The sequence below is a fragment of the Procambarus clarkii genome, chromosome 11 (assembly GCF_040958095.1).
Source record: "Procambarus clarkii isolate CNS0578487 chromosome 11, FALCON_Pclarkii_2.0, whole genome shotgun sequence".
NCBI classification, from domain to species: domain Eukaryota; kingdom Metazoa; phylum Arthropoda; class Malacostraca; order Decapoda; family Cambaridae; genus Procambarus; species Procambarus clarkii.
In genome coordinates this window covers 39,825,805-39,840,824 of record NC_091160.1, presented here as the reverse complement: position 1 = coordinate 39,840,824, position 15,020 = coordinate 39,825,805, and the positions used below count along the sequence as shown (strand labels likewise).

Genomic DNA, 15,020 nt, shown 5'->3' with positions numbered 1-15,020 from the left:
GTTGGCCACCATTCCTTCCCCCTGTCCCATCCCAAATCCTTATCCTGACCCCCTTCCCAAGGCTACATAGTCGTTATGGCTTGGCGCTTTTCCTTGATAGTTCCCTTCCCTTCATTCTAGTCCGCAGACTGTTGCTCTAAAGATTATTTAATAATCATTAATATTTAATAATCAGGATTAACTAAGTTATTTGATAATAATTATATTTTAATATTTATTGAACATAAAACAGCGACTCGTTTCTTGCATATTATGTTAATGGTTAATAAATGATGTCAGAAATTTTCGACAGCTTCTAATGTAGACCGCTGACAATCCTCCCGCGGTTCATACACCCTCAACCCAATACCAAACGATCATGCTCTGGAAACACAAACCGAAACTGTTTTTTTTTCCGCTTGTTACAACTTGCAATAAAGTTGTTACATCTTGGCTTAACGTGTTTATGACGTATTAGAACGTTGTTACAACTTGCTATATTGATTGTTATAACTGGTTAGGAGGTGTTAAAACTTGTTCGAATGTTGTACCAACGTCGTAGTTTCGGTGTGTGTTTGTCGGGTATGCAGAAGTACAGTACCAAGGCAAGAATGGATGGGTATGGTAGTGTCAAATAAACTATTGATGGTTGTCCATTCAGCACGTTCTAACCTACAAATTATAGTCATAATCTAACCAGAAGCGTACCAACCCAAAGCACCCACCTAACCTAACCTAACGATGCATAGGAAGCGACAGAAGAGAAGGACAGGTTGATACATTAAGAGCGTGCGGGAAGGTGTGAGAGGGTGGAGGTACGGGGAGTGGGAGGGATGGAGATAGAAGAGAAGAGGGGAAGGGAGATAGAAGGGAATGGGGTAAAAGGGAGACGGAAAGGGAGAAGGTAAGGGGTAGAGGTAGGGGGGGAGCTAGGTTACCTTGGGATAGATCGCAGTTTCACATGCAACGGAAGATTTGTTACTGAAATCGACTGAGGTCGATTATATATTATACAGTACTATATTATATATATATTATACTATATTCTCTTTTTTTTCTTTCATTTTTTTTTCTTTTCCGTTTCCGTAGTAACTAGATAAACAAGGAAGCACACATTTCTAAACATGTATATACCGCCCGGCCAATGATTCACCGCCATTATTGCCGCCCTGTGCACTACTGCGCCACATAACTCACGCTCCTCTATACAACACACTGAACAGGTTTAGAGATATGTTTGTCAAGCTTTCACAAAACCAGGCAAAGAAATATCAAGGCGGAGGAGGAGGAGGAGTTAGAAGAGGTGGAGGTGGAGTTAGAAAAGGTGGAGGTGGAGTTAGAGGAGGTGGAGGTGGCCATGGAAGACCTCAGTTGGTCACCAGTCGTCGGAGGGGCTGCGTCATTCTCTCTCTCTCGCATAACCTTCTGAAGTTCTCTCTCAGCGGTATGTAAAATGTTCTTATTACGAAATATGAATATCTTAGTAACGTTCAGCCAAGTGAGGTGAACTGTCTTTTTTAATCGCATCACGAACCAATTTACATTTGACGATAATGAGTTATTTTATATCAAATTATATTTTGTGTGTTGGGGTTAAGGCTTGTCCACGGGTGAACGACAGGTCACATATATACATTAGTACATATTATATATAGTACATATATACATTAGTCCTAAGCATACTCCAAGGCTATAATATACTCTGTGTTTCTATACACTGAGAAATAGGACACATGACTTGGTGTATATATATACATAAATGAAACTAAATTATCTACACACAAAATCTTATTTGATTACCGTCCAAAACAGAAAAAACTGATGCCTCTGTTCACCTAGCAGTAAATTGGTGCTAAGGTGTTATACAAGTGTTTACGGGCTGCATCCTGGGGATGTGTGTGTGTGTACTCACCTAGTTGTGTTTGCGGGGGTTGAGCTCTGGCTCTTTGGTCCCGCCTCTCAACTGTCAATCAACAGGTGTACAGGTTCCTGAGCCTATTGGGCTCTGTCATATCTACACTTGAAACTGTGTATGGAGTCAGCCTCCACCACATCACTGCCTAATGCATTCCATTTGTCAACCACTCTGAAACTAAAAAAGTTCTTTCTAATATCTGTGTGTGTGTGTGTGTGTTTATTTACTACTTGTATCTGCAGAATCGAGCTATTAGCTCTTGGACCCCGCCTTTCTAACAAATTTATTTTTCCTCTATTATGTCTAGTACATATATTTCTCTCTCAGCACTCATATATTATCATATATTATCTCAGCACTACATATATTTCTCTCTCAGCACACACACTCCCGGTGTTTGTGTGGTAAATGGTAGAGGTTATCATATCTTGAGATGATTTCGGGGCTTAGCGTCCCTGCGGCCCGGTCCTCGACCAGGCCTCCTTTTTGTTGCACATCCCCCAGGAAGTAGCCCGTAGCAGCTGTCTAACTCCCAGGTACCTATTTACTGCTAAGTAACATGGGCATCAGGGTGAAAGAAACATTTTGCCCACTTGTCTCCGCCTCCACCGGGGATTGAACCTGAAACCTCAGGACTACGAATCCGAAGCGCTGTCTACTCAGCTGTGAGGCGCCCTAGATAGAGAAAAAATGGTTTAGGAATCAGTACATTATACAATTGACGATTAAAAAGGCAGAGTTCTTTCTATATTTATAGAAATATATTTATAGATATATAGGACAGAGTCCTATATTTAATATAATATAGTTCCTGTTTAGAGACCAAATTCATGTATTTCTTATTTTATTGTTTTTAACAGGCGATGGAGTAGTTAAATAGTCTCTCAGAAAATGGTGTCGTCAGCAGCCTATTTGGCAGTGACCGTGAGTCTGTTCTTAAGTAAGTATTGAGTGGTTCCTGTTGTGGCCTAGAGTCTCAAGAGACCCTTAATCACTCTTAAGTGCTAAGTGTATAGAGGACCGGTCACTTTCACACCTTGTGGAGAAACTGAGAACTTGGTTTGGTGTAGAGGAGAGGACTAGTAGATCATTGTTAAAAATGCTTGCACCCAAACAAATAGGCTTCTTGCGTCACATAATAATAATAATAATAATAATAATAATAATAATAATAATAATAATAATAATAATAATAATAATAATAATAATAATAATAATATTAATAATTTATTTGGGAACAGTACATACATAGTTGCAGCATTACAGTACAAACATTCTGTTAGATTTAAAGATAGAGGTAGTACATACAATACCAAAAGCCACTAGTATGCATAGCCGTTAGTACCTGAACCATGCAATACTTGTGCCATACGCGAAGTATCTAGACTTGTTCCAGCATTAAATATATCTAAATTAGGGTTCTAATATTTGTATCCCCCATTTAATTTAGGCAGGCTGGCTTTAAGCGAGTCGGGAATAGTTACTTCGTGTCCTGATCCTCCACAGGCCGGTATCGGGGCACAGCTGACTTGGTCTGGGTACAAGGTACGTCCTGGTGCCCTTATATAAATTATTTAGAAACAGGATTAAGAACTAAGATTTACAGATTTGCAAACTATTCAAAAATAGGTCAGGAAATACCTGGAGAGGGTTTCGAGAGTTCTTCTACTCCCAGAGTAGAAGAACCTGGTGTCAGGCTTTTCTGGAATAAATTAAGAAAAAAAATAAAATTGCTACAAGCTGATTTACACAGGCTTTTAAAATGAACGAAAGATTGGCATGCAGCCTAGTGCTGAAAAATGTAGAGTTAAACTTAGGTAATAATATTTTTCTAAATCTCAGCTGGACAATGTTGAAGTTGTGGTGTGAATGCGATAAAGATCTGAGGGTTGTGATTAGTAGGGATCTTGAGCCCATAAATCAGTTCATAAATGTAGGGAATATCGCATGTACGACACAAGGATTTATTTCTAGATGCGTTAGAAACAACGCCCCATTTGTATTCTGCAGTTCGGTTTTGGTGTCTGTACTATATAACATAACTCACTCGAACGAGTACAGAGGATGATAAAAATTAATCCTAGGAATAAGAATCCTTCTCATGAAAAAGAGATTGAGAAAAAACCTAAATCCCATTCTCTAGAAATTCCAAGGATAAGAGGTGATATAACTGAAGAATACAAATAATACAAATTGATAAAAGAGAATACAAAGTTGATATATGTAAGATTTTCAGCATATAAACACAAAATGGAACACGAAACAATGGATATATATATTGGATAAGTTTAGATTTAGGATAATCCTGGGTAAATACTGGTTTGGAAACGGTGCTTCATATCTGGAAGAGATTACTGAGTAAGATGATAGACGTGGAACCACTGGGGGAGTGTTTCAAGCGTAGGTCAGACAAATATATCAATACAAGATGCAGTTTCCGGTATTCTTATATTCTTATGACCACTCCTATAATAACATAATTGTTAACCATTATGTTAACAATTTCAACAATTCTTAACAATTTTAACAATCTAACAACAATTGTTAGCTATTATTGCCCTCCTTTCTACTAACTAACAAATTCCCCACACCTGTCCTTTCCCTCACCTGCCCTCCTTCCCCACACCTGCCCTCCTTCCCCACACCTGCTCTCCTTCCCCACACCTGACCTTCCCCACACCTGCCCTCCTTTCCCTCACCCGCCCTCCTTCCCCACACCTGCCCTCCTCCCCCACACCTGCCCTCCTTCCCTACACCTGCCCTCCTTCCCCACACCTGCCCTCCTTCCCCCACACCTGCCCTCCTTCCCCACACCTGCCCTCCTTCCCCACACCTGCCCTCCTTCCCCACACCTGCCCTTCTTTCCTCACACCTGCCCTTCTTTCCCCACACCTGCCCTTCTTTCCCCACACCTGCCCTCCTTCCCCACACCTGCCCTCCTTCCCCACACCTGCCCTTCTTTCCTCACACCTGCCCTTCTTTCCCCACACCTGCCCTTCTTTCCCCACACCTGCCCTCCTTCCCCACACCTGCCCTTCTTTCCCCACACCTGCCCTTCTTCGCCACACCTGAACTTCTTCCCCACACCTGCCCCTCCTTCCCCACACCTGCCATCCTTCCCCACATCTGACCTCCTTCCCCCACACCCGACCTCCTTCCCCCACACCCGACCTCCTTCCCCACACCTGCCCTCCTTCCCCACATCTGCCCTCCTACCCCACACTTGTCCTCCTTCCCCACACACCTGCCCTCCTTCCCCACACCTGCCCTCCTTCCCCACACCTGTCCTTCTCCACACCTGCTCTCCTTCCCCACACCTGCTCTCCTTCCCCACACCTGCCCTTCTTTCCCCACACCTGCCCTTCTTCGCCACACCTGAACTTCTTCCCCACACCTTCCCCTCCTTCCCCACACCTGCCATCCTTCCCCACACCTGCTCTCCTTCCCCACACCTGCCCTCCTTCCCCACACACCTGCCCTCCTTCCCCACACACCTGCCCTCCTTCCCCACACACCTGCCCTCCTTCCCCACACCTGCCCTCCTTCCCCCCACACCTGCCCTCCTTCCCCACACACCTGCCCTTCTTCCCCACACCTGCCCTTCTTCCCCACACCTGCCATCCTTCCCCACACCTGCCATCCTTACCCACACCTGCCATCCTTCCCCACTACAGACTGTGGCCAGCGTTGCAGTATACAGCTGCAAGTCCGGGAGCTTCGCGTGTTCGGGGCTGACATACGTGACAGCCACCTGCAGCCTCAATTATGTTTGGGATTTCTTGACGGGCACACTACCGTTTACAGGCAGGGAAGGATGTGCACAGGGTAAGAACACGGTGCCAATTCATGCTCCAAATTTTATTTTATAAACACAATTCATGGCGTTTATTTTCCTCAGACGCAAATGCTATTGAGGTGAGGCTGTTTAGAGCGGACTAAATTATAGGTTTCGCGTGGACCTTACAAGGCGGTCTGACTCTATAATGTGGTCCCAGGAGCCTTGAACGCCTGCCCGCGGTCTGGATTGATCCAAAGATCTGTCAATAGATGTTGCAAATTGCTTCCTGGCGACGAAGGTTGCATTTCATATATATATATATATATATATATATATATATATATATATATATATATATATATATATATATATATATATATATATATATATATATATATATATATATATATATTATATATATATATTATATATATATATATATATTATATATATATATTATATATATATATATATATTATATATATATATATATATTATATATATAATATATATATATATATATATATATATATATATATATATATATATATATATATAATGAACGTTGGTTTGTGATTGCTTTAGTCAGTCTGGCACAGTACTATGACACTTGGGTCTGGCACAGTACTATGACACTTGGGTCTGGCACAGTACTGTGACACTTGGGTCTGGCACAGTACTGTGACACTTGGGTCTGGCACAGTACTGTAACACTTGGGTCTGGCACAGTACTATGACACTTGGGTCTGGCACAGTACTGTGACACTTGGGTCTGGCACAGTACTGTAACACTTGGGTCTAGCACAGTACTGTGACACTTGGGTCTGGCACAGTACTGTGACACTTGGGTCTGGCACACTACTGTGACACTTGGGTCTGGCACAGTACTGTGACACTTGGGTCTGGCACAGTACTGTGACACTTGGGTCTGGTACAGTACTGTAACACTTGGGTCTGGCACAGTACTATGACACTTGGGTCTAGCACAGTACTGTGACACTTGGGTCTGGCACAGTACTATGACACTTGGGTCTGGCACAGTACTGTAACACTTGGGTCTGGCACAGTACTGTAACACTTGGGTCTGGCACAGTACTGTAACACTTGGGTCTGGCACAGTACTATGACACTTGGGTCTGGCACAGTACTATGACACTTGGGTCTGGCACAGTACTGTAACACTTGGGTCTGGCACAGTACTATGACACTTGGGTCTGGCACAGTACTATGACACTTGGGTCTAGCACAGTACTGTGACACTTGGGTCTGGCACAGTACTGTGACACTTGGGTCTGGCACAGTACTGTGACACTTGGGTCTGGCACAGTACTGTGACACTTGGGTCTGGCACAGTACTGTGACACTTGGGTCTGGCACAGTACTGTAACACTTGGGTCTGGCACAGTACTATGACACTTGGGTCTGGCACAGTACTATGACACTTGGGTCTAGCACAGTACTGTGACACTTGGGTCTGGCACAGTACTATGACACTTGGGTCTGGCACAGTACTGTGACACTTGGGTCTGGCACAGTACTATGACACTTGGGTCTGGCACAGTACTGTGACAGTTGGGTCTGGCACAGTACTGTGACACTTGGGTCTGTCACAGTACTGTGAAACGTGGGTCTGGAACAGTACTGTGACACTTGGGTCTTGCTCATTACTGTGACAATTGGGTCTGGCTCAGTACTGTGATACTTGGGTCTCACAGTACTGTGACACTTGGGTCTGGCACAGTACTATGACACTTGGGTCTGGCACAGTACTGTGACACTTGGGTCTGGCACAGTACTATGACACTTGGGTCTGGCACAGTACTGTGACACTTGGGTCTGGCACAGTACTGTGACACTTGGGTCTGGCACAGTACTGTGAAACGTGGGTCTGGAACAGTACTGTGACACTTGGGTCTTGCTCAGTACTGTGACAATTGGGTCTGGCTCAGTACTGTGATACTTGGGTCTCACAGTACTGTGACACTTGGGTCTGGCACAGTACTGTGACACTTGGGTCTGTCACAGTACTGTGACACTTGGGTCTGTCACAGTACTGTGACACTTGGGTCTGTCACAGTACTGAGGCACTTGGGTCACAGTACTGTGACACTTGGGTCACAGTACTGAGGCACTTGGGTCTGGCACAGTACTGTGACACTTGGGTCTGGCACAGTACTGTAAAACTTGGGTGTGGCTCAGTACTGTGACACTTGGATCCATGGTACCTTAGTACTGTGACCCGTGTCACAGTACTGTGACACTTGGGTTTGTCACAGTACCGTGACACTTGGGTCACGGTACTGTGAAACTTGGGTCACAGTACTAAGGTACCATGGATCAAGTCTGCGTATGCCGCCACCAGCTTTTACCTCCGTATATTCTCTGGCAGCGTGTCCGAACATCAGCAACGCGATGCAGCCCACTTGGAACTCTGACTACTCGAAATTAATTTACGTGTGCGCGTCAGGCTTCGTGATGTCATCTGGTGCCACTAATTTCCAAGTTCAACTGAATAGTGACGGCACGTGGAGCATCCCACAGGACGCCGCTTGTGGTAAGTACCGTTCGTTTAAGGATCTATTGTGCATTCATGATTGTGTGTTCACCTAGTTGTGTTTTGCGGGGGGTTGAGCTTTGCTCTTTCGGCCCGCCTCTCGACTGTCAATTAACTGTTTACTAACTACTTTTTTTCCTCCACACACACGTGTGTGTGTGTGTGTGTGTGTGTGTGTGTGTGTGTGTGTGTGTGTGTGTGTGTGTGTGTGTGTGTGTGTGTGTGTGTGTGTGTGTGTGTGTGTGTACGCGCGCGCGCGCGTGCGTGCGTGTGCGTGCGTGCGTGTGCGTGCGTGTGTGCGCGTGTAATCCAAATTATCATAGGTAATACTATTTTATGTACTTGTTCATCGTGGACATAACTGGAACTTGTAGAAAAGGAGGCCAGGATCGATGCTTCCTACAAAGAAAGACATCAGAAATGAGTCGGACTGCCGGCGATCTTCACCTGAACATTGACCAGGTGAAAATCGTAGTCAATATTGATCTCCATTTAACCCAACATCACACTGACCTCTTACTTTTGATAATGACTTAGTTTACCCATCAACTAGTATTTGCGTTCACGTTTTCTGTATCAACATCCTCCCTTGTGATGTGTGGTACGGGAATTGTAAGCGACTGTATACGGAGCTGGGGTCAGGGGGTTAGAAATAGCCTAAGCTACTCTATCCCTTTCAGATGTATGTCTTTCTTATCTCACTAATCATACTTGAACTTGACTGTTTATTGCAAGGGCTGATCGAGGGGACACGTCACTGTTGCTGCGGTGTGTAATAATTGTTACAATGACAGCTCGGTGTGTAGATGCTATATATCCTCGGAATTAAAAGCTGTATTTTTCTTGCAGTATGGTCTGGGTCACCGAGCAACACAAAAACATCACCATCTCCATCTGCATCAACAACTACAACACCTACATCTACATCAACAACTACAACACCTACATCTACATCAACAACTACAACACCTACATCTACATCAACAACTACAACACCTACATCTACATCAACAACTACAACACCTACATCTACATCAACAACGACAACGCCTACATCTGCATCAGCAACTACAACACCTACATCTACATCAACACCTACATCAACAACTACAACATCTACATCTGAATCAACAACTACAACATCTACATCTACATCAACACCTACAACACCTACATCAACAACTACAACATCTACATCAACACCTACATCAACAACTACAACATCTACATCTGCATCAACAACTACAACACCCACATCTACATCAACAACTACAACATCTACATCTACATCAACAACTACAACACCCACATCTACATCAACACCTACATCAACAACTACAACATCTACATCTGCATCAACAACTACAACACCTACAACACCTACAACACCTACAACTACAACATCTACATCAACAACTACAACACCCACATCTACATCAACACCTACAACACCTACATCTACAACTACAACATCTACATCTGCATCAACACCTACAACACCTACATCAACAACTACAACATCTACATCTGCATCAACAACTACAACATCTACATCAACAACAACATCTACATCAACAACAACATCTACATCTGCATCAACAACTACAACACCTACATCAACAACTACAACATCTACATCTGCATCAACAACTACAACACCTACATCTGCATCAACAACTACAACACCTACATCAGCAACTACAACACCTACATCAATATCTGCATCAACAACAACTACAAATACATATGCAACAGCAACACCAACAGCTACAACGATACCTACATCTACATCAACTGCAAATACAGGTACATCAATGCCGGCAACACCAGCACTTACAACTGCACCACTGGCAATAACAACAACACCTAGTATTCCTAATATTACAACTACATCAACACCTACATTTCCAACACCTTTCCCTCCATCAACAACAACAACCGCAGCAACACAAAATGGAATCCCAGGTAAAGTAAACTAAAGTAAACTACCCCAAGTAAACTAATGCAAGTAAAGTAACTTAAGGTAAAGTAACTTAAGGTAAAGTAACCTAAGTTAAGACTCCCTAAGTAACCTAGCCAAAGTAACTCAGCATTATTATTAGAGAACATTTAAAAATTCATGGATTATCCCCTGTAAATATTGTAATATTGTACCAATAAGTAGCCTCAGTAAAATATTAATTTAATAATTCTAATATTTGTTTTGTTGTTGTGTCCACGACTAATAATTATATATTCTTCCAGAGCTGATATATATATATATATATATATATATATATATATATATATATATATATATATATATATATATATATATATATATATATATATATATATATATATATATATATATATATATATATATATATATATATATATATATATATATATATAATGTTAATTGTTATTCTTTAATCACCACTTGTGATCTAGATATATTTGTTATTTTCTACTCTCTCTCTCTCTCTCTCTCTCTCTCTCTCTCTCTCTCTCTCTCTCTCTCTCTCTCTCTCTCTCTCTCTCTCTCTCTCTCTCTTTCTCTAATTCCTTGGACAGAAACCTTGACGAACTATGACCTATCCTGTTATGATCCCATTCCTAGTGAGTGTGGGGGAGGGGGGAGAGAATGAATGATAAAGGCAATGATATTTAGTCAATGATGGAAAATTATATAAAATATATATAAATGTAATCATTTTCCCTGTAAATTAATGTAAATATAATTTCTAAAACTGTAAATCATTTAAAGAAAAATAAGTATAACATTTAGAGGTTTAAAGTTCATGCTCTGTGATAATATGAAACACTTGTTTACTGAAAATTATACTACTGTATATGTAATGTAGCATTTCCTTGTAAAATTTATGTATATATGATTTATATTGTATATTATTAAATAAAGATTAAAAAATGTACTTATATGAATCAAATATATTGTAATACAATACTTCACTGAGTATCATGATCCCAACTTTATATATTACTGAACTGAGAGAAAGAGAGAGAGAGAGAGAGAGAGATGTGGAGAGGGAATAGAGAAAGGGGAGAAATTTAAATAGATAAGGGAGAATGGTAGGGAGGCAAGGAGAGGGGTGTTATGACCTAGTTTATCTAACTATAGTTCATAACTGTGAATTCCAGTGTATACGACACATCCATGTATGTTTTTTTGTAGAATTAAGTGAATGCTGGTTCTGTTCCATGTCGCATAATGTTGCATACTCTTGTATTTTTAATTTCATGTTTATATATTTATATTGCATTGGAGTTATTATCTGGTTTATTGTTCTGTATACGGAGACAGTATGTTGTGAGGAGATTATATGCCGAGATACAGTGTTGTGAGCAAGACCTGTATTTGACGGGGTTAGCAGTGGTGGGAAGTTCGACAGGTCTGCCAACCTCGATTTGTAAAGCAAAACTCTATATAATTTTCGGTATAACTCTTGTTCTTGCCAGTTACTATTAACTTTATTATCTTCCTCTATTAATAAATTAGTTTCAGCCCAATTTGCTGTTTGGAGAATATGCGTCAGATGTGAGTGGCTGATGTATGCTGATTCTGTAAGGTTTGTAATTCTGAGTGAAGCAGCGGCGTTTGTTGTGGTCAGTGGAGGGCGGCGCGAGGTCCGACTGCTGGCTGTTATAAGTTAAGTCTATTTTTCCAGTTTTGCACCATTCTTGTGTCATGTAAGTCCACGACGGGCTCACCATAGCCTGTGCTACTTGCCCCGCTCCTGTGCCAGGTAAGTTACGGGCTCACCATAGCCCGTGCTACTTGGAACTTGTTCCCAGTAGCTGAATCTATAACAACAACAACAACAACATCCAGTTGTCTACAATCGTAAATTGTTCTGCCATTCATTCATTTGTTGATTAGTTGATTTATGGATATAAATAGTGAATACTGTATTCCTTGTACTGAGGTAACAGTTATATTATTAAGAAATTGGCCTGCTGAGGCTTAGTGTTTGGTGGGGGGTCCACTGGAACCACCCCCCACCAGGCAATACAATGTTACTGTAGTACAGTGTTAATTTACACTAGGTAGCACTTTCACCAATGTAAGTCCCCATTGTTAGACTTATTCTCTGGAAGTTATAATTTACCCTTGTTACACCTACCAAGTTTAATATACAAGGTTAATCTCAAGATGTTAAACTTCGTCATTTAGTTTAACAAGTACAGTGCATTGTTAACTTACAACTTTAATGTTATCACGTTATTTTTACCCAGAGGAAAACTTTCACTTATGTTTATTACCCTTATTATTACATTCAAATTTATATCACTTATAATTAAAGTTATTAATAATCAAGTTAATTAATAAACTTATCGCCATAGCGTGTTTGACTCACCGAGAGGAAGAATATTATTAATGAGTCTGGTCAGCCATCATTTGAACCCTCGTGAGTGATTATTATTAAGTGGATTGTCTTTATTAACTATGTCAGTGATTCACTTACAGTATTGCATAGTAACTGATATGATCCATTGCGTTTATGTATATAGCTGGACTTCCTTACTACCCACTTCCTTACTTACAGTACATGTACGTTAATTAAAAAATGGAAATATAGAAGACATGTAAATTCTAGAGATTCACCTAAAACACTCAAGTGATCGGCACAATTATTTTGGATTGGCAGGACTTGAACTAACAGCTAGAGTGCATTGCGTCTATTACAAGATACGGGGAAGGGTCCTAATATTACAACACGGAATTCACTGTTCACTCACCAGATTGTATACTGTACTCAGTCACTGAGAAACCTAAAGTAAACAACCTCACAACAGTGAGGTGGACAAATCCACAAGGGCCGTGACGAGGATTCGAACCTGCGTCCGGGAGCATCCCAGACACTGCCTTAATCTGTAATGATGTAAGGGCGAAGAGGGGGAACGGCCTATTGACATAGCTCGGGTGCAGGGGGGGGGGGGGGGAGTTGTGTAAAATCCTGGTTTGTGCCTCGGAGAGGATACGGGATCCAGTAAGTTCAGTAGAACTTCGGTTTCAACTTTTTTTTTTTTTTTTAATCCTGTCGTAGCTCAGTCGATTAAGGCAGTGTCTGGGATGCTCCCGGGCGCAGGTTCGAATCCTCGTCACGGCCCTTGTGGACTAGTTCATTTGATGCATCACGTTAGTGTGATCTCTGTGTTGTAGTGAGGTGGGTGCCTCAAGCGCACCAACACACCCTCAGTCCAGGTCCTAGGCTGGGGATAGAAGGGACTTGGTCTGAGGACGGGTTGCTATATGCTTCACCCATGTACTGCAAATACCAATAATGGGCAACAGAACCTAACCTAACCTAAGTTAGGTCCATTCTAGCAAGAAATAATATTACCTTATATATGACAACAAAAAATAATTTTGAATGCGCAGTACGTTAACATTGATTTTCGGGTTTGGGTTCGGCCGCCGACTTGACGAGCCTAGTCGCAGGACAGATTGCAATCTCTAAACCTTTTGGGGTACAGGTGAAGTGTTTTGGATAATCCGTGGGCTTCATTGCGAGACGCCTACATCCCTCGTCGCACTGGTTGGTTCCACCGGTCAGCGTCTTACCCTGCTGTCATGACAACGACTTGTCTAATTTTCAGAACATTCTGCGTCGTCGTCCTCTGGGTGGGAATCTTCTCCCGCCTTCAGAGTTCCTCATCATCACCAAATCTTACATAAAACTACAAAAACACATTCACACTGACCCTATCTTCGTCTAGGTTAAACATGATGACACACATGATTTTCACCCACAGGGTTAACCCATAGAACCGCCCAATCGCCGAAGCTATAAATGCCAAATGACTGTTAACTTTTAAAGTACAGCTGGAAAAGATCATCAAGGCAAATGGTGATGGACCTTTGACAAGCCGCCGGCTTCCTGTCCTCGTCGAGGCCACTAGTGTTAGTGGCTCTCAGGTAAACGAGTAAAGAAGAAAAACAATGGTTGCCGAGAACAACTCATACGAGAGGAGTTAGCTTAAGCTGCAACTGGAATCATGATAATACATAATAATTTTTTCAGGGCAGCAGGCAAGTGTTACACAATGCATAAAATGGGAAGGCTTCATCCTTTTAACAAGTTACCATCAGTTCAATTATTTATTACAACATTTAAAGATGCAAAATTAAAGGAGTTCCAGCATGAATAGGAAATCGTCGCCCAATGCTTTCAATATCTTTAGTGTAGCCTATGACATAACAGGGTAGGTTAGATTCGGGCAATTTAGTACATAATTTTAGTGAGGTGACAACTGGAGACGAACTGCTCGATTTATAGCACCCATTCATTTGTTCGCTGGGGAGTTCGACGTCAAAATGAGCTGTATTATCCGAGAATATCAGGGAGAAAGCGTCAAGCCATTACGACATATAGCGTATTATCCGAGAGGACTAGTGAACTAAGTAATAGCTGACAAGACTGAATATGCCGTAATATTTGTATATTATTATTTCCTGATAAACAGATTACATAGCTAATTTGATGACAAATTCGATTTATAAGTTTATTTAATGTAAATTAAATGACATTCAATTTTGTAACTAGCTCATGAAGACTAACTTAGCTAAATGAATTTTGGGGTTCCATCCCCGAGCCCATCATCATGTATCTCAATAACCCTTTCTTCTACCGCCCAGAGGTACAGGTACGTAATAAAGGAATTTGTTTTAATACCAAAGAGCACACTGCAGTTTGCTGCTACCGTATTCTATATAAAGGATTACAAAATGTAAATAAAAAACTAGCAATAAGTTCACTTAACATCCCCATCTCATAGGATGGTTAATCATA

At 41.6% G+C, this 15,020-nt stretch overlaps 1 protein-coding gene and 1 long non-coding RNA gene across 2 annotated transcripts; both read left to right on the top strand.

Moving 5' to 3' along the window:
* Positions 1-1,340: 1,340 nt before the first annotated feature.
* LOC138363809 (uncharacterized) lies at positions 1,341-3,477 on the top strand. Its single transcript, XR_011228136.1, has 3 exons — positions 1,341-1,423; positions 2,755-2,834; positions 3,345-3,477. It is a non-coding gene; the product is annotated as an uncharacterized lncRNA (long non-coding RNA).
* A 4,384-nt stretch (positions 3,478-7,861) lies between these two features.
* LOC123758496 (uncharacterized) lies at positions 7,862-10,469 on the top strand. Its single transcript, XM_069323183.1, has 2 exons — positions 7,862-8,226; positions 9,076-10,469. The coding sequence occupies exons 1-2, from the start codon at positions 8,022-8,024 to the stop codon at positions 10,203-10,205; spliced, it is 1,335 nt and encodes a 444-aa protein (XP_069179284.1). The 5' UTR covers positions 7,862-8,021; the 3' UTR covers positions 10,206-10,469.
* The last annotated feature ends 4,551 nt before the right edge of the window (positions 10,470-15,020 follow it).